Genomic DNA, 24,604 nt, shown 5'->3' on the forward strand with positions numbered 1-24,604 from the left:
GTTAGCCCAAAAATTAAAATAATGTCATTCATTACTCATGTCGTTCTACACCCGTAAGACCTTCGTTCATCTTCGGAACACAAATTAAGATATTGTTGATGAAATCTGATGGCTCAGTGAGGCTTGCATTGAGCGCAAAGCCTTTCAAGCTCAAGGTCCATAAAGTACTAAAAACATTATTTGAAACCGTTCATGTGAGTTCAGTGGTTCTACCTTAATATTATAAAGCGACAAGAATACTTTTTGTCCGCCAAAACAACAAAATAACTTTTCAACAAAACACTGCTTCATGAAGCTTCTGAGCTTTATGAATCTTTTGTTTCGAATTAGTGACTCGGATCTCCTATCAAACGGCTAAACTCATGGCTAAACTGCTGAAATCACGTGACTTTGGCGCTCCGATTCACTGATTCGATTCGTAAAGCTCCGAAGCATTGTTTTGAAATCGGCCCATAGATATTGTTGAAAAGTCTTTATTTTGTTTTTTTGGCGCACAAAAAGTATTCTTGACGCTTTATAATATTAAGATAGAACCACTTAACTCACATGAACTGATTTAAATATGTTTTTAATGCTTTGCTCTCAATAGAGACCTCACTGAGCCATCGTATTTCATCATCAACAATATTTTAATTTGTGTTCGGAAGATGAATCAAGATCTTACGGTTGTAGAACGACATGAGGGTTAGTAATAAATTACATTATTTTCATTTTTGGGTGAACTAACCCCTTAGCTGTAATTGGATAATTGTCTGAAATTTGTGAAATCGATGACACGCCACAAAGCTCATCTCCACCTTAATATGATAATATAAAAAATGTTTAAGTTATCTTATGACACTTTTGTTAGAATTTTGAATTTGAGGCACATTCTCTCAAATATTTATTGAGCATACAAAGAAAATCACATGAACATTTTAAAAAGTTTTATTTTGTCATTGTTACTTCAGCAAATGTTTGTTTGCAAACTTGACAAAATTGGTCCAGCATATTAAAAATTTATATTTGCCTTCAGTTCATTGTAGAACAAAACCATGGACATAGCAAGTGCTCAGATCCCTCATTTGGTACCAATTAAAAAAAAACAATTAATAAACATATTTGAAGCCTGAGGAAACCCAACATGATCTTACTCTCTGAACCACAAATGTACATCCATATATAGGCTTATGATTCTTGAACATGGCCCATTAGAGGGACTATTCATTTTCTTTCATCTTGATAAAATGATTTCATGGTAGAACTTCAAGATTGATGATGGTTAGGTCTTCACAACAGACTAAATGCCCTGGGAATATGTATAATTTTGTCATAAAGTGACATCTTGAGAACTTTTTTCCTGCAAAATTTAGGGTGGCAATTCCCAGCAGCAGATGCAAATGGTCCAGAGTACATTAAAACGACTCACCCTCTGTGACAAAGGCACTAGTTTAATTTAATTTTGGCTAAGAACTTTTACTGGTATTCGCCAGGTCCTATGACACCCATTTAGTTTAATTCGTTTTAAGCAACATTACAACATGCACACATTGAAGTAACTTGCTTGACACTATAAAAAAGGACAAACATGGCACAGAGCAAGATTAAGAGAGAAAAACTGGTCATTAAAAGCATCAGAAAGATGTTTTCATCTGATCAGATCATCTGTCCTTTGGTGATGTCTTCTCCCCTTTTAGAGCACAAACTGACATGCGTCGACCCCTGATTGTGTATGTGATCCGTGGCAGGGCTGAGATGGGATAGGGTTTGGGGGATTTGTTGAGCCTCCTGCCTCCTATCCACGGCAGATGATGGGACACACAAGAGCATCCAAACTAGCAGCAACCTGACTTGCTCTCAGCAGGCACTGTTTGTTGGTCCAGTTTAATCTTGTCACCGTTGTTTTCTTCATACGGAAGACCTTTATCATTGAGAAGGATGTTCTCCACCAAGAACCGGGCAGCCTCATCAACATTGATGTTCTCCTGCAGTGCACAAAGTCAAATGTTAAAGGGATAGTTCACCCAGAAAGCATTTCAAACCTGTATGACTTACTTTCTTCTGCAGAACACAAAATAAGATCTTGTTCTTGAACTGTTTTTGAATACAGTGAAAGTCAATTGGGTCCAAACACCAACAGACCTCAGTGACTTTCATTGTATCGACAGAAACAACATTGAGACATTCTTCGAAAGTATATTATTTTGTGTTCTGCAGAAGAAAGAAAGTCATACAGGTTTAGAATGATATTAAATTCTGGATTCATATTCTGACTTTCCAGAGTATTTAGATCATTTACAGAACGGTCAATAGACATAACTTGTTAAGTAAAGCTGAGTGCGTGGTGAAGCTTCAAGAGGTACTTCAGCATGAAGCTGGATTGATGGTACCCGCCTACACAACTTCTCATCACTCTTTCGAGACACTTCACTCTTTCCATTTACATCCCTCTATCCCTAAGTAGTCTGTGGCGTCAAAGCTAGAAAATGTGAGACTGATTTGAGGGAAAGGGCAGAAAACAGAAAGGTTAAACAAAAGCCAACCAATGCGTATTTGTCATTCACCCAGAGTACCGAGCAAAATAAAGGTGGCACGGGCATGCCATTTCCATTCATAATTGTCATTTGTACAAAAAAGGGAGGCAAGGCGTAAAAACAAAATACACATGTGGCCCCCTGGGAGAGGAGCAATAGAAAAAAGACGGAGATGGAAACAATCTCTATGGACCAGTCAGCACAGAGGCTTGATTGAACACAAGGAGGTCCTGATAGATGAGAGAAGACACATTCACCACACATGCACGTGCACACACACACACACACACACACACACACACACACACACACATACATATACACACGACAGGTGCCAGAGCTCCCTGCCAGACATCTGTGTGCTTGAGTCCCTAATGGAGAGATCTATTTCAGAAACATGTGCTTATGCAGACTGACTGATGAGACACCTTCTGTTAAACAGTTAAGACCAGACAACGCTACAGACAGAAACTGAACAAACACTTTTTAAATAGCAAGACACAGTCAAGATATTTAAGGCCAAATCATGTGACTTAAAAATGCATTTCAAGGGGTACAATTTAACAGGGTGTTAAATACCTACACAATCACACACTCTTCAAGACACTGTATTACCCAAGATTAACAAACAGGCATTTTCTTCTCCTCCTCCTCTCTGTTTGTCTTCCTTCTCTCCCCCCAGACTATTTCTCTTAGCCAACTTAATTTACCCGGATCCACCCAGCATCCCTCAAATGTGTGCGCAGGAAATAAAGAAGATTAATTTGCAAAATACATCAAAGAAACTGCTGATGTAAGACTATAAACACACATATTTTGTTCCCTTTGCTCGTGCAGTGTTTTCAAGATTCAGCTGATAGTGTACAATATGTGACTATGAATGTTGTTCAGGAATGACATCCATTTGTAATAAAAGCCATCTGAGAGTCAGCATACTGCGGGCACTAAGAAAACATCCTTTATCTAGAAGACTTCCATGATACAAGCACAGTGGCATAAATAGCAGTAGTAACATATAGTACTGTGCAAAAGTCTTAGGTACGTCAGTATTTTCAGCTCCCAAAAAAGGTTTTAAGCCAGTTATTTATATCTTTTGCTGTAGTGTGTCAATAGGAAATATCCGCTCACATTTCCAAACATTCATTTTGCCATTAATTGTAATAATCCAGAGAGATTTTTAAATACACAATAAGACTGATAACAGCCGGTGCTCCACAAGGAGATCAGAGCTCACCATCATCAAATCCGTCAGTGATTACATGAAAAAACAGATGAAACTGAGACAAAGCAAATCCAGAAGAATTGTGGCCGTGTCTCCAAGAGATTTTAAGAAACCTGCCTCCAAAGCTACCTGAAAAATTATTCCCAAGTGTACCTGGACAAGAGCTGTTTTAAATGCAAAGGGTGGCCACACAAAATATATTGTTTTGATTTAGTTAATATAAGTTAATTGATAAATAAAATCTATTTATAACAGTATTTTTTAAAAACATCCTCACTTTACAGCATTTTTAATTACACAAGTGCCTAAAACTCTTCACAGTACTGTATCATTGCAGGCAGGTTTCTTCAAGCATCTTAGGATGCGTTCACACTTGTAGTTCGGTTCGTTTGGTTCATTTGGTCCGGACCAAAGAAGAAAAAAAAACATTTAGTCCTGGTCCGGTTAGCGTTCACATTGGCAATTTATAATATACTGAACCTTAAGGCATAGGGATACATTCACAACGTGACTGGTCGGATTTTATGACGTAGCCTATTGCCTATTTTGAGACGGAACTTACCGAACATCCAAAACAGTGCTGTTTTCTGAGGTAAATGCGCTCGTTGTGTGTGCGTAGCCTGCATGTGATCGTATTTTGGCCAGCCGGAAACTCGTGTAGAGGTTATAAAATGTGTAAAGTAGTCATAGAAGCGGGGAGAATCCCTCCGTCACACACAAACGATCTGCTGCGTGGAGACGCGCGTCTGATGCCTGTGATGGGCAAACTCGCGTCTATGACGAGAAAAACCGACATGCGTGAGGATTCTGTCCATTTTAGAGTCTTGTCTTCCTGTTTTTGGTTCGGTTTCATGTGTTGCGTTCATATATCATTCGAACCACACCAGAGTTCGTTTGGAAGCGGACCGAGACCCATCTTTTCAGCGGTCTCGGTCCGCTTCGCTTGTTTGGTGCACACCAGGGTTCGGATGGCAGCGTTCACATATGTTCAAATGAACCGCACTATCCGAGCAATCGCACCAGGGTTCGTTTTAATCGAACCAAACATGACACGTGTGAACGCACCCTCAAGCGGCAGAAGTTGAAGATTTCTCAACTTTAAGCGCCAACGCAGGCGTCATCCAATCAGATCGCCCTATGCAAATACCCTAGAGCAGTCGCAGCCAACTGCGTTCGTGCAACACAGGAAAGTAATGTGATTGGAAATACTGACGTGCCTAAGACTTTTGCACAGTACTGTACATAAATTAATAAAATATAATACATTTTTTTGTGATGGCAAAATTTTCAGCTGCTATTTCTCCAGTCTTCAGAAATCATCCAAATATGCTAATTTAGTGCTCAAGAAACATTCCTTCTTATTATTATTACACTTGAAAATGATTGTGCTTCTTAAAATTTGTGTTGAAACAGAGCATAGACAGATGTTATTTTGATTAAAGATTACAATAATGATATGATAAATCATTTATAATAAACAGAAGTAAGAGAATTGTCTATTTTGATTTCATTGTGACTTTAAAGGTGCCCTAGAACTTTTTTTTAAAAGATGTAATATAAGTCTAAGGTGTCCCCTGAATGTGTCTGAAGTTTCAGCTCAAAATACCCCGCAGATTTTTTTTAATTCATTTTTTTAACTCCCTATTTTGGGGCATCATTATAAATGAGCCGATTCAGGGTACGCAGCCCCTTTAAATCTGGTGCTCCACGCCCCAAGAGCTCGCGCTTGCCTTAAACAACATAAAAAAAGTTCAAACAGCTAATATAACCCTCAAAATGGATCTTTACAAAGTGTTCGTCATGCAGCATGTCTAATCGGGTAAGTACAGTGTTTATTTGAATGTTTACATTTGATTCTGAATGAGTTTGAGGCTGTGCTCCGTGGCTAATGGCTAATGCTACACTGTTGGAGAGATTTATAAAGAATGAAGTTGTATTTATGAATTATACAGACTGCAAGTGTTTAAAAAGGAAAATAACGACGGCTCTTGTCTCTGTGAATACAGTAAGAAACGATGGTAACTTTAACCACATTTAACAGTACATTAGCAACATGCTAACGAAACATTTAGAAAGACAATTTACAAATATGACTAAAAATATCATGATATCATGGATCATGTCAGTTATTATTGCTCCATCTGCCATTTTTCGCTATTGTTCTTGCTTGCTTACCTAGTCTGATGATTCAGCTGTGCAGATCCAGACGTGTAATCCCTTTCATAATGTTGGGAACATGGGCTGGCATATGCAAATATTGGGGACGTACACACCGACTGTTACGTAACAGTTGGTGTTATGTTGAGATTCGCCTGTTCTTCAGAGGTCTTTTAAACAAATGAGATTTATATAAGGAGGAGGAAACAATGGAGTTAGAGACTCACTGTATGTCTTTTCCATGTACTGAACTCTTGTTATTTAACTATGCCAAGGTAAATTCAATTTTTGAATCAAGGGCACCTTTAATGAGTCCAAACTTTTGAACAATAATGTGAATTTAAAGACTAAAAAAACTGAATAAATTGATTAAAACAATGAAAATCAATATATAACGAAAATCAATATTGCAATGGTCATAAAAGACAATATCAGTCAATTTGTAAATGTATCAATATCAATTAAATTTGGACAAAGTTATGTCCAATGTACCAAACACTGTTCCTCTATCACCATTTTAAATCAGTGGGCAAAGTTTCAGTACTTGGTAAGCTGAGAAAAAATGTCTTCCTTAAAAATCCCATACATACTGCTGCTTCACGTGATGAGCTGCACATTTGACATATGTCTGGTGATTCAAGCATGAGGAGTGGCTAATGTTCTTAAGACTGCTGCAGTGGTGCTGTTTTGGCCCTAATACCATGGAGAATGTCAGCCATCTTAAATACTTGATCTAATATGGCAGCTTTCATGGTCGTCTGAGCAGATTAGAGAGGAAAGGTGTAGTAAGAAGCTTCTATTCTTAGCAAAAATGTTTTGTGACAAGTTCTCCTTCATTTTGACCAAATACAAACAAACATTTAAGTGGCTAAGTGAACACAGAATGAGTTTATATTACCTTAGCTGATGTTTCAAACCATCCCAAAAACCCAGCCTCCTTGCAGAAGTTGTCCATAAGTGAGGAATTGTTGGATCCATCTTTCTTCTGGTCACATTTATTGGCCAGAAGGACCGAAGGGATGGGATTGCCATTGGCCAGTTTCACCTTGCTGTCCAAATCGTGCTTCCATTTTGAAACAGCTTCGAATGTAGAGCCTCGAGTAATGTCAAAAACAACAAACGCACCCACTGCCTCCTTATAATAAACTCTGGTCATGTTCCCAAACCGCTCTTGACCTAAACAGGATAAAAGCAAAATTATTTGGAGTCACACAGAGGTAAAAATAAATACATATATAAAAAATTATGCAATCACAGCTATTAAACCAAATTACAAGGGCTGTAAATGTACTGTTATAAAAAAAAAAGCAATTCATTTTAAAATAAAAAAAATAATTAAATAAGGGAAGATTTTTTTTCGCTAATTATTTATCAAATTAATGAAAATTAAATAATATATAATTTAAAAATATGATTAATAAACAAATGATTGCAAAATGGATTGCTGTAAGCCAGTGACTGGCTTATGTTCAATAATATGGAAATAAAGAAAACAATATTGACATCTTATCATTTTTGTCTGAATATCGATTGAATATTGAATACCTTCATGTGTGTGGGGGAGAGGGGTTCTCAAAAATAAAATTATTACATGATATAAATGATATTATCAATATTTGCTAAGTTTTAATTCAACCAATTTAAATTCATTTTAATTTCCTACCACGTTCTATACATATTATATATAATTATATATAAAGCACTGCAATGCTGCACTCAATAGTGTTCCAGCCCAGAGAACATAAATTCTGAGTAAGTCTGGACACAATCATTCTCACATGTGCTGCTCTGTCTCATAGTTCATCTTGCCTGGGGAGGGATAAAGCTCGGCACAGCGCAAAGTCTTCGAAAGCTAGATGGACAGAAAAAAAGAAGAGTGGAGCACAAGATTCGCCCAGCGGTAGTTGCTAATAACACATCAAAGAACTGACTCAGTGCACACACACCCCTCTCATATCCCTCTCACCTAAATTCACCACACTCACTTTGTCATTCCATTTACTGCCTTGATATGTAAAAACCAAGAGAATACACTAAGCTATTCAAGTGTACATTTTGAATGTACAAAATACTACTGTTACAGAAGAGATCAAACTGAAAATTAAGAATGGAGAAAAAAGGAAATAAATTATATATATATATATATATTTATTTATTTATATATATTATACAGAGCTGGGTAGATTACTTATGAATTGTAATCAGTTACTGATTACAAATGACATGAAAAAAATTTTAATCAGTAATATAATCTCTTAGATGACACTTTTTTGGTAATGTAATCTGACTACTTTTGCATTACATTTAGATTACTTTAGTGCTAACCCTTATTTGATGTCACATATATTGTAGGCTAATCTTGTACTATTTTGACAGATACAAAGAAAAAATATTTCCCAAAAATATATTCTATTCACCAACAAGAGCCTCAACAGATTCTTTTTAAAGTGCAATGAATGGCCAGTTAATACTTCAAAATACTAACATTAATGTACCTGTTAGTGTTTGCTGATAGTAACACTGAATAAAACAAAATCACATCTTATGATTTTAAAACTTATTTACTTAAAATGAAAATTTAATTTTAAAGTAAATTTAGAAAACAGCAACATTACAAAAACAAATATTGAAAAAATGAAATTCACAACAATATCACTGCTACATCAAATATTTCATCCATATTTCATTTATTATTATTATTATTATTATTATTATTATTATTATTATATTTATATTTTATGTATATTCATTCATTTTCCCCTCACCGCCAGGAAAACTTGAAGAAATATTCATATATATATATATATATATATATATATATATATATATATATATATATATATATATATATATATGAATGAGAGAGAGAGAGAGAGAGAGAGAGAGAGAGAGAGAGAGCTGGGTAGTAACGGATTACATGCAATCTGGATTACGTAATCAGATTCCAAAAATCATGTACTTGTAATTAGAGTAAAATACTTGCCGCTTATATACGTTCGTGATTCTTATATATATATATATATATATATATATATATATATATATATATATATAAATATAAAATGTGTTTTATATGTGAATGTATTCCCAGATAACAACCACTAAAGACAGATAACACAGGCTCATCTTGGTAACTAAAGTCTGCAGCGCTATACAATTGCTTGGAACGTTTTTTCCTCATGGAAGTTTTGCGTTTGGTGAGCAGAAACAGACAAGCACCCTTGTTGTTTGTGTACACAACCCGAAAAGTACTATTTAGCGAATCAGTGCACAGTTTAGAGGTCAGGTGTCAAGGCTAGTCACTTCGAAAAGACACGCTAGCTGAGGCTGACTAAAATAATAGAGGATTTATAATTTTGACTCCTGCAACTCCACACACGTCATTACATTCTGAAACCTTGTTTGTCCTTTTTGCGTTTGTGTGTGTGTGCGTGCACGTGTTTTAAATGTAATTACAAAGCAATTACTTAGTTTTGTTTAACTCTGAAACAGTTCTCTGCTTTTGCTAAAAAACAAACTTTAAATATATAGGCTATAAAAAATACTTTCAATGAACTTTAATTTTATAAAATTACCTGTTTTTTTTTTTTGTTTTTTTTTAGTTATTATTAATTCATCAAAACAACCCATCTGCATTTTGACATATCAAGTGTTTAAACTCAGAAAATTTATCATTTTAAGGGAAAAATAAGTTGATGTTGTTATGACAACGGCCGGTGCACATGCATGCGCCGAACGCATCTTTCCGCGCTCTAAATTGTAATGGACTGGAGCTCAAGTTCACATCGGGAACACGGGAGGACCGGGATGCGACCGCAAAAGGCACTTTCACTTTCACAATCCAAGTGCACGCCAATGATAAGCATTGTAAATTAAGTATTACAGTATACGCATACCAATTCAACGCACAGATCTCCTCTCGTGCGTCCTCCACTGGATGAGGCAATATCACTTTCGTTTCTATTTCAGATATCTCTTTTATAGATGCCATCAATGCTTTTGCCTTTCAAGATGTAATTACCGAAATCAAAACAGTCCATAAACTATAAATCCTCACGAAGACTTCAGTCAAGCTAGCTTGCGTCAACCTCAGAGATCAGCCTCCTTACCTTAAAGTGTCAAATTTTTCGGTTTCTGAATGGACGGTTTGGCTTGATTGACAAACGCTAACGTTTGGGCATGATTTATATAACATCGACCTGTCCTAAAACGTTAGCACACTTTGATCAATGGTTTGGAGATCGCGTGTTTCTCCGTTCGAGAGCGCATTTCCTGTTCACATCCGTGACAAAACAGCTGATTATTTACGAACGAAAGCTCACAGAAACGTGAAAATGGTCTCATTTGAAAGAAAATATTCTAAGCTAAAAGATGATATAGTGTGACTAATTGAAGAAGCCCTTATCAAAAGTGCGGGGGGCGACTTCTATCTTTTAAAAGTCTGCGGGGGTCCTGACCCCCCTGTCCCCCGTGCCAACGGCACCCCTGTACAGGCTTCTAGTTGCTCAGCTGTCTTTGTTGCATCTTCCTCTTTATGATGCGCCAAATGTTTTCTATGGGTGAAAGATCTGGACTGCAGGCTGGCCATTTCAGTACCCGGATCCTTCTTCTACGCAGCCATGATGTTGAAATTGATGCAGTATGTGGTCTGGCATTGTCATGTTGGAAAATGCAAGGTTTTCCCTGAAAGAGACGACGTCTGGATGGGAGCATATGTTGTTCTAGAACTTGGATATACCTTTCAGCATTGATGGTGCCTTTCCATATGTGTAAGCTGCCCATGCCACACGCACTCATGCAACCCCATACCATCAGAGATGCAGGCTTCTGAACTGAGCGCTGATAACAACTTGGGTTGTCCTTGTCCTCTTTAGTCCGGATGACATGGCATCCAAGTTTTCCAAAAAGAACTTCAAATTTTGATTCGTCTGACCACAGAACAGTTTTCCACTTTGCCACAGTCCATTTTAAATGAGCCTTGGCCCAGAGAAGATGTCTGCGCTTCTAGATCATGTTTAGATATGGCTTCTTTTTTGACCTATAGAGTTTTAGCCAGCAACGGCGAATGGCACGGTGGATTGTGTTCACCGACAATGTTTTCTGGAAGTATTCCTGAGCCCATGTTGTGATTTCTATCACAGTAGCATTCCTGTATGTGATTCAGTGCCGTCTAAGGGCTCGAAGATCACAGGCATCCAGTATGGTTTTCCGGCCTTGACCCTTACGCACAGAGATTGTTCCAGATTCTCTGAATCTTTAGATGATATTATGCACTGTAGATGATGATAACTTCAAACTCTTTGCAATTTTTATCTGAGAAACTACTTTCTGATATTGCTCCACTATTTTTTGCCGCAGCATTGGGGGAATTGGTGATCCTCTGCCCATCTTGACTTCTGAGAGACACTGCCACTCTGAGAGGCTCTTTTTATTGCCACGTTGTACATTTAACTTTTCTGGCCTCTTATTGCTACCTGTCCCAACTTTTTTGGAATGTGTAGCTCTCATGAAATCCAAAATGAGCCAATATTTGGCATGAGATTTCAAAATGTCTCACTTTCAACATTTGATATGTTATCTATATTCTATTGTGAATAAAATATAAGTTTATGATATTTGTAAATTATTGCATTCCTTTGTTATTCACAATTTGTACGGTGTCTTTTTTCCAACTTTTTTGGAATCGGGTTTGTGTGTATATATTATATATATATATAATTTATTAAACATATTGATTGCATTATTAAATCCTTAAACCCAATCCTTCTAAATTGACATCAAAATCATTTTAAGACAATTTAACACAGGCTAAACAGGTAGGCCTATATTTTTAGCAGTATAAAAACTCATTTTTTTTCACAACTGAGATGTGAATATCCAACATCAAGCCACCTAGACAGGCAGACCCCTCAGAATCAAATCAGTAACTTGTGACAATGTTCTGTTTCCCATAGGAACAAAAAGACTTCAGAGCAGCTTCAAGTGTCTAGAAAGCTCTAGTGTCTAGTTTATGCCGCAGTTAAGCCAGAGCCCAAACCACTCTCTCAGATCAGAGTTCAGACAGAGGAAGACTGTGATCACGGGCCTATCTGTAATGCCTGACATTGCTTTGTTCTTCACTCTCTCCCTCTTTCTTCAGAGTGCGAGGGAAGCTGGGGAATGCAACGAGGCATCTTTGTGTGCTTGTGATGAGCGAGGTAGTAGATTTGCATATTTCGCCTCTATGCCAAGAGGCTGAAGGATACTGACATTTCTGTTTACAAATACAAATGAGTATGTTCAAAATTAACTTTAAAATTATACTTTATATTTCTAGCTACTTTTGGGGGGCAATATCCCACTGTTTTTCCAAATATCACAGCTTATCATCACAGCCTGTAATGGTTATTCAGAACAACAGCATGACTGAGAATCTTTTTTGTTGTTGTTTTTTTTTAGAAATGTTCAAGTTAGCAAGAAGTTAATATTGAGTAACTTACATTTACAGACTTATAATTTACAAACACAGTATTACCAGTTACTTTTTATTTTTGCTACACCAAAAAGAAGCTCAAGCACGATGACATGACATGTCAATGACATGTATTTCAACTAATGGCAGTAACGTTTTGTTCCTGAAAGGATCAGTGTTTTGAGTGAACCGGTCAAGTGATTCATTGACTTCCTTATAATGACAGTCGTTTGACTGAAGGAACTGGTGTTGTTAATGAGTCTCTGAAATATACATACCTCTATTGCACAAAGTGACAGTTTATTTATTACAATGTTTAGTTCTAATAAACTGAAAATGATTTCAATAATTAAGAAATTGGCAAGTCTGATGGAATTAAATATAGGAAATTCATTGTTAACTTTACAGGTTTTCTTCACTTTACCACAACTCAAAACCAATGTTTTACTCTCAACTGTGCAAATTTTTTTGTGACAAAAATAAGCAACATTAATAATGTTAAATGCATTTATTATTCAACAATAATATTTTCTGCTATTAAATTCTCTCCATTCATTCATTCATTCATTCATTCAATTTAAAGGCCCTCATCAGGCCTTCAGAATGTTCACAGGGGATTGTGTGGGCCGAATGGACTGGATTTTTCCAGGGCCAAATTTTTGTCTCAACAGTCCCTGCTCCCAAGCGTTGCATTCAATACAGTAGGTTTGTACCATATAGACTTTCAGATGTCTATATTTGGTTTCCAGTGATCAGCATTTAAACATGGAGCGTATTTCACCCCCAACAGTCTCAGTTCCATTATCTTCGCTCGTTCAACTACGCACTTCACACGCCAAAAGCTTCTAAGGTCTCTTGGCAGCTAATTGCTCTTGATTGCTGGTCTAAATTTAGACCATTTAACCTCAGGTGAACACACGGGAGGGCTGACACATTAGAAGACACAACCTAATTCTTGGCTCCCAGTCCATTTTGGGCACACAGCCCAAATCTTATTAAAAAAAAAAAAAACTGCTCTGATGAATTAAAGATACTGAGTATCCAGAGAGACCAGACATAAACGAACTCATGAATGCATTTGGTGATTTGGGCCAGCTGTCACAAAGCAAGTCAAGAAAGAAATCTCAGAACTGCTTTAGGTTCCAAGAAACAGCATGAGAAGGGCCAGAATCATTCTCTTGATCAATACTTTGCGCCACAATATGCCGTGCATGTTGCTGTGAACTGGCATTTTCCCCAAATTAATAGTTCTCAGTGTGTGGCGCTATTATAGCAAAATAGAAGACCAGTGAAGTTTGAGTGAGCAAGTGAACTGTACCTGAAGTGCTTCAGAGAGAGTCAGCTACTTATCGAAAAAGAAAAGGAGAATTGCTAGGAGAATAGTGTGAAAGCGGAGGCTTGGCGAGACATGAAAAGGCAAAATGGAGTAGTAAGCTCTTGTATTAACTGAGAAAAAGCCACAGTGTGATGTAATAGTTTCACAATGAAAGGTGATTTCACTGGTCCATGGATCCCTGAGGGGTGTGTGAAATTACACTAAAATGAGGAAGCAGAGAAAAACATTTTCTGAGTTCATCTAGTTTGTGCAAATCTTTTCTTTTGATTATGAAAACAATTTGTTGTCAAGTTACGCTTGTTAAGGCTTTTACTTTCTGTAGATTGGGTAATAAGTCCTAGGCCAGATCTGAGGACAAACCAATACTATATTTATCCAATTGGATGATTTGTCCTCAGATCGGGTGTTTTTCTTGGCTTCCTCATTTCAGTATAATTTCACACACCCCTTTATGGAGCCATGGACAAGTGCACCTTTCACTGTGAAACTATTACATTAATTTGAAATTACTTTTGTATTTGTTTTAGATTTATATATCCAGTTCCTTCTTTGCATGTAAAACTTAAAAGTAAAGTTGTACTTACAAGCATTTTTTTTTCTCTGTTAAACTTTTGAGTAAGCAGCAGTAACCAAGGAGGCAGAACTTAGTTGTGCTTTTCCTGTATTTGATCAAACCTTTACTATAGTACATTACAATTCATGATGATGATTACAATGGTTAACAAACCAGGGTTTCTTATGCAGGATAACCACTAAAAATCTGAATTTTGTTCTTTAATGAAAGGCCCTTTTTGACAGACAGGGTACAGTAATGTTATTTTTCTAGTGCTGCTGATCAATAATGTAACACTCCAAACTGTTTGTGCCGGGAATGGAGAGTCAGGAACAACGTGTCAATAATTGTGCTGTGGGAGACCTTTTTCTCCCCCCTGGAGAAGCAATGTCAAGAATCAATCTCCATTTATCACCTATCAATAGACTTGTCTTTACCCCTAACAAAAGAATCGATGGGACGTCGACCCGCCTGTAGCATGTGTAAATATAGCACAATACAAACTGACAGTTTCTCAACAGTAAAAAGGGACCCGAGGTAAACAAAAGCTTTGACTGCATGACGCCAATAGAGACGGGCTAATCAACATTTTGAGAGGTCAATAGTGGCTAATGATTTGCAATAAATATGATTAGCAATGAACTGTTTTGACAACACTGTGTGAGTCTTAATGATAATGAAGGTTTATTCAGTGGCTAGTTCTGATTGAGGTTTCTGCTACTTCCTTTTAAAACCACAAAAAGTAGTACTGGCTTTACGAAATAGACTTCATCAGTTAAATGAGGGGTCATTGCATTCACATATTTAAAAAGATAAATTCAATCAATCTATAGGCAATTGATCTTTACATTTCTAGCAAACAGCTTACAATTTAATGAGTCACTAAAGTAGGAATATGCCAAATTTACATGGTTGACTACACATGGTTTTAAAAAGGAAAGGTTTCATTAATATAAAGGCTTAGTTCACCCAAAAATGAAAATTCTGTCATTAATTACTCACCCTCATGTCATTCCACACCCGTAAGACCTTCATCTTCGGAACACAAATTAAGATGTCTTTGATAAAATTCGATGGCTCAATGAGGCCCCCAATGCCAGCAAGATAATTAACCCAGAAAGTTAAAGACATGTTTAAAACAGTTCATGTGGCTACAGTGGTTCAACCTTGATGTTATGAAGCGATGAGAATACTTTCTGTGCGCCAAAAAACAAACAAAATAACGACTTTATTCAACAATACCTAGTGATGGACAATTTCAAAACACTGCTTCATGAAGCTTCGAAATTTTACTAATCTTTTGTTTCGATTCAGTGGTTCGGATCGTCACGCCCCCCAGTGGTGTACCATTGAAATTTCTAAACACTTTATGATGTAACAAAGCCTAGTTTACTGAAATCATGTGACTCTGGCATTTTGATAAAAGCTCTGAACCACTGATTCGAAACAAAAGATTCTAAATAAATGTTATTTTGTTTTGTTTTTTGGCACACATAAAAAGTATTCTCGTCGCTTCATAACATTAAGGTTGAAACACTGCAGTCACATGAACTGTTTTAAATATGTCTTTAGTAGCTTTCTGGGCCTCAGAAAGTGTTAATTATCTTGCTGGCAAAGGAGGCCTGACGGAGCCATTGGATTTTATCAAAAATATCTTAATTTGTGTTCCGAAGTTGAATGAAGGTGTGAAACGACATGAGGGTGAGTAATTAAAGGTACAATATGTAAAATTTTTGCAGTAAAATATCCAAAAACCACTAGGCTAGTGTTATATATTTTGTCCAGCTGATTACTAACAATATCTCTAATGTTTTCAACTACTTGTAAATCATGAGAAAATTCCCATTCTAAACAGTGACACGGGGCAGTGCAGTCGCCTGTCAATGACGTCTGTTACCTTTGTTACCGCCTTTACTGACGTAGAAACCACATGGCAACAGTGCCGTGGACAAATGCGGAAGTAGAGTCTAGCGTCCAGCAAACCACTAGCTTGCTCCAAGCAGTTCCTTATTTACTTCTGGCACGTTTTATGGTGGATTGTGTTACTTATTTATGGAACATAATTACTGTTTACCATCTGCCGCTGGTTCTGTCGACAAGGACAGCTCCCGTATACTCATGACCCGAAAAGCGGAAGCGGCGCCGGCGACTGTGTCATAATAAAAGTCCCGCTGCTCGTGAGGCGTGTGTTGATCAATCGCTCCAGCTCCTCGTTCAGCTCCCGCAACACTCGGTCCTGCTCTGCTTCATACTACAGTAACGTTAATAATCGCATCCACGAACATGAGTTCTTCCAGACTCCAATCCCTATTCTTTTGCACCGTCCGTTGAGATGGAGACCACATGTCCCAAGTTTCCGCTCTAAAACTTGGCGTCATCAAACTACGCCTTTGTTTTGAATAGGCTTCTAGCGACCTCTAGCTGAAAAAAATATCACAGATTGTACCTTTAATGACAGAATTTTCATTTTTGGGTGAACTAACCCTTCAATCACTCCGAAAATGTCATGTGGTGTAACCATAAAGTAATGTTGATTATTATTTTTTTTTAAAATAATGTTCTTTAATATATATTTTTCAAGGTTTAACTTTTAGAAATTCAGAAATTAAAAACATGCCCATCACAAAAGAGAGGTATTAAAGTAACTGCATTAATTCTTTTTTAATGTAAATTTTTAAAAAAAAGTCATTGATAAACATCTTAATACTGTATACATTTAAAGTACAGTATTATTTAATTTCTTAGTTAGACATCAAATCAAATCTGCATATTTCTAAATATGACTGCTAATGTGAATTAAGGTGATTCTAAATTGTACATCACTTAAAAGCTTGAGACAGTGAGGAAAAGAGAGTGCGGTAGCATAGGGAGACAAGGATACTCGCTGTCCATAGCCATGGAAACCTGAAGTTTCTCCTGCATGGCCTTTATCAAGATAACAATCTTGTGGGTGTGTTGCTATGGCAACAATCCAAGCCAGACGAGCCAGCTGCATATGTTATTTTTATTTTTTTTTTCGTGAAACAACAACACACTTCAGACGCTTTGGGCCGTCATTACATACCCAACCAACAGTACAGCTAATGACCAGAGACAGAGGCTTCACGGTACGGGGGCAAAGGCTATCTGCAATCAACACCCCCAAAGACCACCTGATACTGACAGCAAACACAATAACTGTGAACTGTAATTTAAAGTATAAGTATATTGTAAGCTGTTTCCTAGAGATTTAAAGATCAATTGATTTATTGGATTTCTGTTCCAAATATGTGAATGCAATGAAACATTGAAACATCAATCAGAACATTCCACTAAATAAACCTTCACTATCATTCAGGCCCTGTTTACACTAGTGCATTTTTGTTTTAAAACAGCAGTTTAAAGTGAAAACGATCCTCGTCTACACTGGCGTTTCCACAGCGTTTCAGAAACAAACTCCCTCTACGCTACACGGCCAAAAACGCATGTCACATGACTGTTCATGGACACTGGGTATGCGTGTACAAGTGTAAACAGTTGCCTCTTGTGCATGTAGGTAGCGGCAGTATTAAAAAAATGCTGAGCTTAACTGCACAATGGCTGCTAAAAATTACAGCAAAGCCAGCAAAAATTACAGTCCAGTCTCCATGTTATTGTTTACAAAGTCGTCAAGGATACGCAGAGCGAACATTTTAAAATGCTTTTAAAAGCATTTTAAAACGAAAACGCACTAGTGTAAATGGGGCCTCAGTGTTGTCAAAACAGTTCATTGCTAATCCTATTTATTTTAAATCATTAGCTTTTGACTAGGGTTATACACGATCTATCGCATGTTACGAAAAATAACTTCTTAGTGCATTTGTTTTTGAAATGTTATTTTTTTTTATGTGCAGCTTGTCAATGAATTATGGCTCTAAATGCTAATCCATCTGAAAGCACTGCGAGTTTTGCATAATGTACAGTACTGTCCAAAAGTTTGGAGCCACTAAGATTTTTAATGTTTTTAAAAGAAGTTTTGTCTGCTCACCAAGGCTACATTTATTTAATTAAAAATACAGTAAAAACAGTAATATTGTGAAATATTATTACAATTTAAAATAACTGTTTTCTATTTGAATATATTTCACAAAGTAATTTATTCCTGTGATGCAAAGCTGAATTTTCAGCATCATTACTCCAGTCTTCAGTGTCACATGATCCTTCAGAAATCATTCTAATATGCTGATCTGCTGCTCAAGAAACATTTAATGTGTACAATTGTACAAAATATTTGTGTACAATATTTTTTTTTTTTAAGGATTATTTGATGAATAGAAAGTTCAAAAGAACAGTGTTTATCTGAAATCTAATCTTTTGTAACATTATAAATGTCTTTACTGTCACTTTTGATTGATTTAATGCATCCTTGCTGAATAAAAGTATTAATTTCTTTAATTTCTTTTCAAAAAAATAAAAATAAAAATTCTTACTGACCCCAAACTTTTGAATGGTAGTGTATAATGCTACAGATGCTTTGTATTTCAGATAAATGCTGTTCTTTTGAACTTTCTATTCGTCAAGGAATCCTGAAAAAAAAAGTACACAACTGTTTTCAACATTGAAAATAATCATAAATGTTTATTGAGCAGCTAATCAGCATATTAGAATGATTTCTGAAGAATCATGTGACACTGATCAGCTTTGCATCACAGGAATAAATTACTTTGTCAAATATATTTAAATAGTACACAGTTATTTTAAATTGTAATAATATTTCACAATATTACTGTTTTTTACTGTAAATGTAGCCTTTGTGAGCAGACGAAACTTATTTTAAAAACATTAAAAATCTTAGTGGTTCCAAACTTTTGGACTGTACTGTACATATGAAAAAACAACACGAGTCAAACATCTTTCCAGACATGAGAAGCATTTATTAACATCCAACAAAAGACAACATTTAATAACATGTTTTTACTCCAAACTCACTTCAATGACAGTTGAGCAGAAATAAGGCAGTTGTGTGTTTATTAGTCGTGCAGCCCTACTACTGACCTCTTCAAATATTGATTGGCCCATCTCTATTGCTAATATATAGGTAAGTCGGTCGGTAACTCTTTGGCGATGGATGGATGGATGGATGGATGGATGGATGGATGGATGGATGGATGGATGGATGGATGGATGGATGGATGGATGGATGGATGGATGGATGGATGGATGGATGGATGGATGGATGGATGGATGGATGGATGGATGGATGGATGGATGGATGGATGGATGGATTTTTTTGGATGGCAAGTATGTCAATCAGTCATGAATTTAAAAAAAGGCACTGCTTTTCTACCATGTCATCCAAATCCTTGGCACAAGGTTAAGACTTTTGTTTAAAGCTCCACGTCTGTAATAAGCATGTTCCTTTCAGACAGCCCCAGTGGAGCACTGCTATTCTGGGCCAAGGTAGGCGGGTGAGCCCCTGGCTTCAGTCAGGGTCCGACACATACGTATTTGCAGAAGGCCTTGATTACAGTCATCCAATTCAGGGTCATTATCGTAATCGCTAGTCGGTGTGGGTATGGAAAAACAGCGTACTTGATTAGTACCACTGAGCTAACAATTATGCGCATGATTAACAGGGTTAATTAGCAGTGTAGAAGTAAATGTGTAAAAGGGACAGAGTTTCATCAACTTTATCCAGGAGGATACAGGTCTGGACTGGCATCGGGAACTATCAGAGTGAACAATCGAATCCCACATGCTTGTGGACCACACAGTACAGTTTATTCCAGCTGTTCTCCAGACACTTTCAAACATGCACCCACATACAGGCTGAAAGAATGCAACCTGTGTAATTCACACATCACCGACGCTGTCCTTGCAGCTCAATGTGACAGTCATGATTGGGGTGAGAGAATAAAAGGCTGAGTGAGAAAGCAATGAAGAGACGATGGGAACAGAAAATCTGTTTTAAAGGAACACTGGGATCTAAATGAAGGACAATTCATAGCTGATGAAACACTGCCACTCAATCCCTTAAGACAGCTTTTAAAGGCTAAAAATAAAACTTTTTGGCTGGAGACACTGTATATTTGTTTGCCATTCTATGGTTTCACATTTTTTAATACTTTAACATACACATATGCATGTTTTATTTGCTATAAATATGTTTTTATACCTAATCTCATAAATTGAATTCTTCCTGCTAAAGAACTTATGTTGTTACCTTGTTTTTTCCCCAGGCTGTAGGGCCTGTACTATTTGTGTACTCAAAATGCCCAAATGTTTAGTACACAACTGGAATGTCCAGATAATGTCACAAGATTTTTTTTTTAACTTCCTTAAGCAAAAACTCCTATGAGCTATAGTTAAGAGTCCTGTAAGATTCTAAGATGAAAAGAAATGAAACAAAGAAGGAGATCTAGTCAGCTTGGATAAATATGAACAATTCAATATGTACACTTTAAAGATAAATGGAACTTTTGCTCAGTTTCATAATACTAAATTGAACTACTCAATCAATTCAACACATAACACACATATATAAACTTCTGAATGCCTCAAGTGTGACCAAGAAGAGATGTCAGATGGCTCTGCACTGTGTGTCCCAGTAACAATATAGTATATAAGTTATGTCAGCCTGACATTCATGACATCCTATTAAAGAAACAAAGAGCACCTCAGCACATCAGAGATATATTTCTTAAGTCTCAAACAATACATTTCTCATGTCAGAGTGCAGAGTTTAAGGTGCAATACAGATAAGTTGTGATAACATGTCTATGCCTGTCTTGCCATATGTAGACTTATACAGACGCACATAAACCATCCCAGCCTTACAAATCTTCACGATTCAATTTCACAGGACGCTGACGCACATGACACTGAAATTAAATTGAAAACTGCAGTTGTCCATTTGTTTGCCGTGGACTGTTGGTACAGTATATTGAATTAAACATGCCTCCATGGTCCTATTGTGCTTGAGGAATACTGCAGTGGAAAGACATAATCTGTCTTTGAGGAAATATAGAGATTGCAGCGTGGGTCTTCCTCTAATGACACCATGCATTGCAGCAATGGGAAGAGAGAAAGTGTGAATAGATTACAGACAGCTCACCTTCCAGCTCTCAAATGTCTCAGGAGCACTTTGGTGTGAAAATGCGGAGTCATTCTGAAGCATATAAATTAACCCTATAAAGGCTGGATTTCTAAAGGCCTCTAAATTAGCTGGACTCTAAACTTTGCTGAAAAACCTGTTGTACACAATCTTCAACATGCCTCCCGCCCTCTGATTGATAGTTCATCAGGCCTTTCAGTTTAATTCTAAAAATATCCACCTTCAGGTCGTGGTCATGTGTCTTTTTACTTTGAAATCTACCTTGAAAAGTACTTTTATATTGTTATTATTAATATTTCAAGATGAACATTTACTGGATTAAAGCAAATTAAAACAACAGAGCTTTGATCGACCAAGCATTTTAATATCAGCTTACTAAGACATATTATTGGGATTTATAGAGTGACAACTGATATTTATATGCTTTTTTTCATAAGTGGCCTGTTATACTGGTATAAAATCTCATTATTTAAAATTATTTATATTTTTTAGTTAATATAAAAACAATATCTGCACTATAAATAAAAGCACTATAAATAAAAGTGAAGTTTTGAAAAGGTGTGGAGCTCCATATTCTCACCATATCAAACTACAGTATACAGAACATAAAAGCCTGATACAAAACATAAAACATATGCAAACTTTTTTTAGATTTTCTTTTATATTATGTCTAAAGTTTCAATAAACTTAAAAAAAAAAAAAAAAAAAAAGATTTTTCTTACTATTATTTAATATGTCAGGCTTTGCAGGGTTAAATGCTCTACATGGTATTGTATATAGGTGGGAAATTGTATAGGAACATATTATCAGAGAACAACAGAATATCACAGACTTGCAGATGTATGTAAAGTGCATACAAAGGTCATAAGCAGTGTTAGAAGAGCTGTGTTGTTGTTTTTCCCCCTTTGGAGCACCAGGCAATCTGCCGAAAGTGGTTTTATAAGCAACTGAACGCAAGAACAGTTACACAATTCTCCCTCATTATATGTAATTTCATACAAGAAAGAAAGAAAGAAAGAAAGAAAGAAAGAAAGAAAGAAAGAAAGAAAGAAAGAAAGAAAGAAAGAAAGAAAGAAAGAAAGAAAGAAAGAAATTTTATGACTTTCTTGCATTCCATAACGTCACGTCAAGGTTTCGGTTGACACATGATTTCACTTCCCTTTTCAGCAAGGCATTTTTAGTTACACAACACTGGAACTGTAGGACTGTTTTGCCACAGAATCAACAAAGATAACGCATATGTGATAACTTACAGATTGACTAGTAAAGTCAGGCTCCTTCTCAACATTTTTAGCCACGTTCCTGTCCAGATCATGTGGTAGGCAGCTTACCATGAAGGTTTTGAGACAGGCACAATGGCATAAAGCATATCGCTCCCCTCCCTTCTCTCTAGTCTCACAACATGACCTACATTGCGCTAGTAATTATGTTCGCTACTCCAACGTGGTGACAGTAAGCTAGAGCTCGCAGTTATCCTGGGCTTTCAGAAAGTTTAGCGCCTTCTTTCCAAACTGAATTTTGGCATTTATTCAGCGGTCATATGGCCAAATGTCATGTCATTTTTCATTAACAGCTGCGTTGGGGTGCGTAACCGTGAGCATATCATCTGGAATCAGTCTCAATCTGTGTCCGAATCATTCAGAGTCGGATCTTTTCAAAGATCCAACTGAACCGGTTCACATAACAATACTGAACGAAGAACATACGACTCGTAAGTGGGCCAGTAGTAAAAACCATTTGGAGTGAACTGATGGATTTGGAGTGAACTGAAAAATTTGGTACAAATACAACCTCTAAATATGTTTACAAGTGACTGACAGTTTTAGTTTTCAACATGCATAGAAAAGAAAGGTTTTAATTAAACTCATTCAACCGAGACATGTAAAACAACAGTAAGTGTTGAGTTTAATGTACTGTAGTCAATATGCAAATTATTTCTATAGTTTCTTACAAACATAAGGATGCCTGAAATTTCACAAGTATGTTTTAAATCAAGTTTTTTCTTGCTTATGTTCGCTGATCAATGTTTACATGCGAGTACAAGCCTAAAATAAATCTGTCATAATCATCATAAACAGCAATTGAGTCTCTTTGAAGAATTTGGATTAAACCACTCAACTCATATGGATTAGTTTTACGATCTATTTATGAACTTTTTGAAGCGTCAAAGTGGTCGTTGCAAAGGCAGTCAACGGAGGAACAGACATCTCTCAGATTTCATCAAAAATATCTTCATTTGTGTTCCAAAGATGAACAAAAGTCTTACGAGTTTGAAACGACATGAGGTAATAAATGACAGACTTTTCGTTTTGCTGTTTAATCTGTGAACGCTTACGATTCTTTGAAACTGTTCAAAAGAACCGAATCTCAGAATAGAATCAGACTTTCCATCACTAGTCTCAAGCTCAGCGTTACATCAATGTGCGTATGCTCGAAGGCTTATTCAATGTCGAGACACGTAAACTTGATATTATAAGGGTGATCACAGGCTATACAAAACACCCCAAACGGCATGGTGGTTTGTTAAATAAAAAGTTGATTTAAGACATTTCCATTTACACGTCCTCCTTACCTGCGATGTCCCAAAGCTGTAGCCGCACTAGTGTTTTGCTGTCCCAGTTGAGGACTTTGAGTGCAAAATCCACGCCTATGGTCGCTCTGTAGTGTTGCGAGAAGAGTTGATGCACGTATCGTTTGATGATGCTCGTCTTTCCCACACCAAGTTCCCCGATCACCAAAACTTTAAACAAGTACTCCTTACACTCCGACACAGACCCGCCTGCCATGCTGCCAAATGTCAGTTATGAGAGAGGAAAGTTTTGGCAACTTTGACTAACCACTTCCCCTCTACTCCCTCAGACAGTTTGGAGAAGTGCTTTGGGTTCGGGGACTATAGTAAGGAAAGTATTCAAACAGAAAGCACACGCTCCCTCTCCTCCCACCGGACAACCACCTGATAAGTCATAGGACCCGGAAATATCACGCCTCGATTGGATTGCTTTGCTTTTCATCCGCTTGGGCTTTGGGGTCAAAGAAATAAAGAACAACACACACAAAGACTCATGCGCTGCAGTCTGGTGAGTCGTAAAAGTGGTTGGATTTTAACGTGCAAAGATTTCGTAACCTCATATTTGGTGTGATCAAAAGCAGACAGAAATAAAAGATTCAATAAAAACCTGATGTACCATTTAGACTGCATAACAGCTTTTGTGGTGATGTGGGGTTAGAAAATGTTTCTTTACTAAATAAAGAACACATTAAAATCCCATTTCAGAGATATTAAAGATAATGATAGCATGT

At 36.8% G+C, this 24,604-nt stretch overlaps 1 protein-coding gene across 3 annotated transcripts; it reads right to left on the bottom strand.

Annotated features, from left to right (window-relative positions):
- Positions 1–860: 860 nt before the first annotated feature.
- On the bottom strand, positions 861–24,298 carry rab32a (RAB32a, member RAS oncogene family). 3 transcript variants are annotated; one of them, XR_010894959.1, is made up of 5 exons: positions 23,877–24,298; positions 6,791–7,068; positions 5,911–6,062; positions 2,300–2,473; positions 1,828–1,964 (listed from the first exon to the last, which is right to left on the bottom strand). XR_010894959.1 is itself a non-coding variant. In XM_067384012.1 (3 exons), the coding sequence occupies exons 1-3, from the start codon at positions 24,088–24,090 to the stop codon at positions 1,815–1,817; spliced, it is 642 nt and encodes a 213-aa protein (XP_067240113.1). In that variant the 5' UTR covers positions 24,091–24,274; the 3' UTR covers positions 861–1,814. The 3 variants fall into 3 exon arrangements, 1 of the variants encoding a protein (XP_067240113.1); XR_010894958.1 differs by lacking the exon at positions 2,300–2,473 and having other exon boundaries at positions 1,832–1,964; XM_067384012.1 differs by lacking the exons at positions 2,300–2,473; positions 5,911–6,062 and having other exon boundaries at positions 861–1,964; positions 23,877–24,274.
- Between the last annotated feature and the right edge of the window lie 306 nt (positions 24,299–24,604).

Source organism: Chanodichthys erythropterus, chromosome 4 (assembly GCF_024489055.1).
Source record: "Chanodichthys erythropterus isolate Z2021 chromosome 4, ASM2448905v1, whole genome shotgun sequence".
Taxonomy (NCBI): domain Eukaryota; kingdom Metazoa; phylum Chordata; class Actinopteri; order Cypriniformes; family Xenocyprididae; genus Chanodichthys; species Chanodichthys erythropterus.

Excerpts from the sequence above, each read along its gene's own strand:
- rab32a (XM_067384012.1), bottom strand. The coding sequence starts at position 24,090 with ATGGCAGGCGGGTCTGTGTCGGAGTGTAAGGAGTACTTGTTTAAAGTT. Across the intron at positions 7,069-23,876 it reads ACAGCTTTGGGACATCGCAG|GTCAAGAGCGGTTTGGGAAC; the intron begins GTAAGGAGGACG and ends TATCCTGTTTAG. Across the intron at positions 1,965-6,790 it reads GGTTTGAAACATCAGCTAAG|GAGAACATCAATGTTGATGA; the intron begins GTAATATAAACT and ends TGTGCACTGCAG.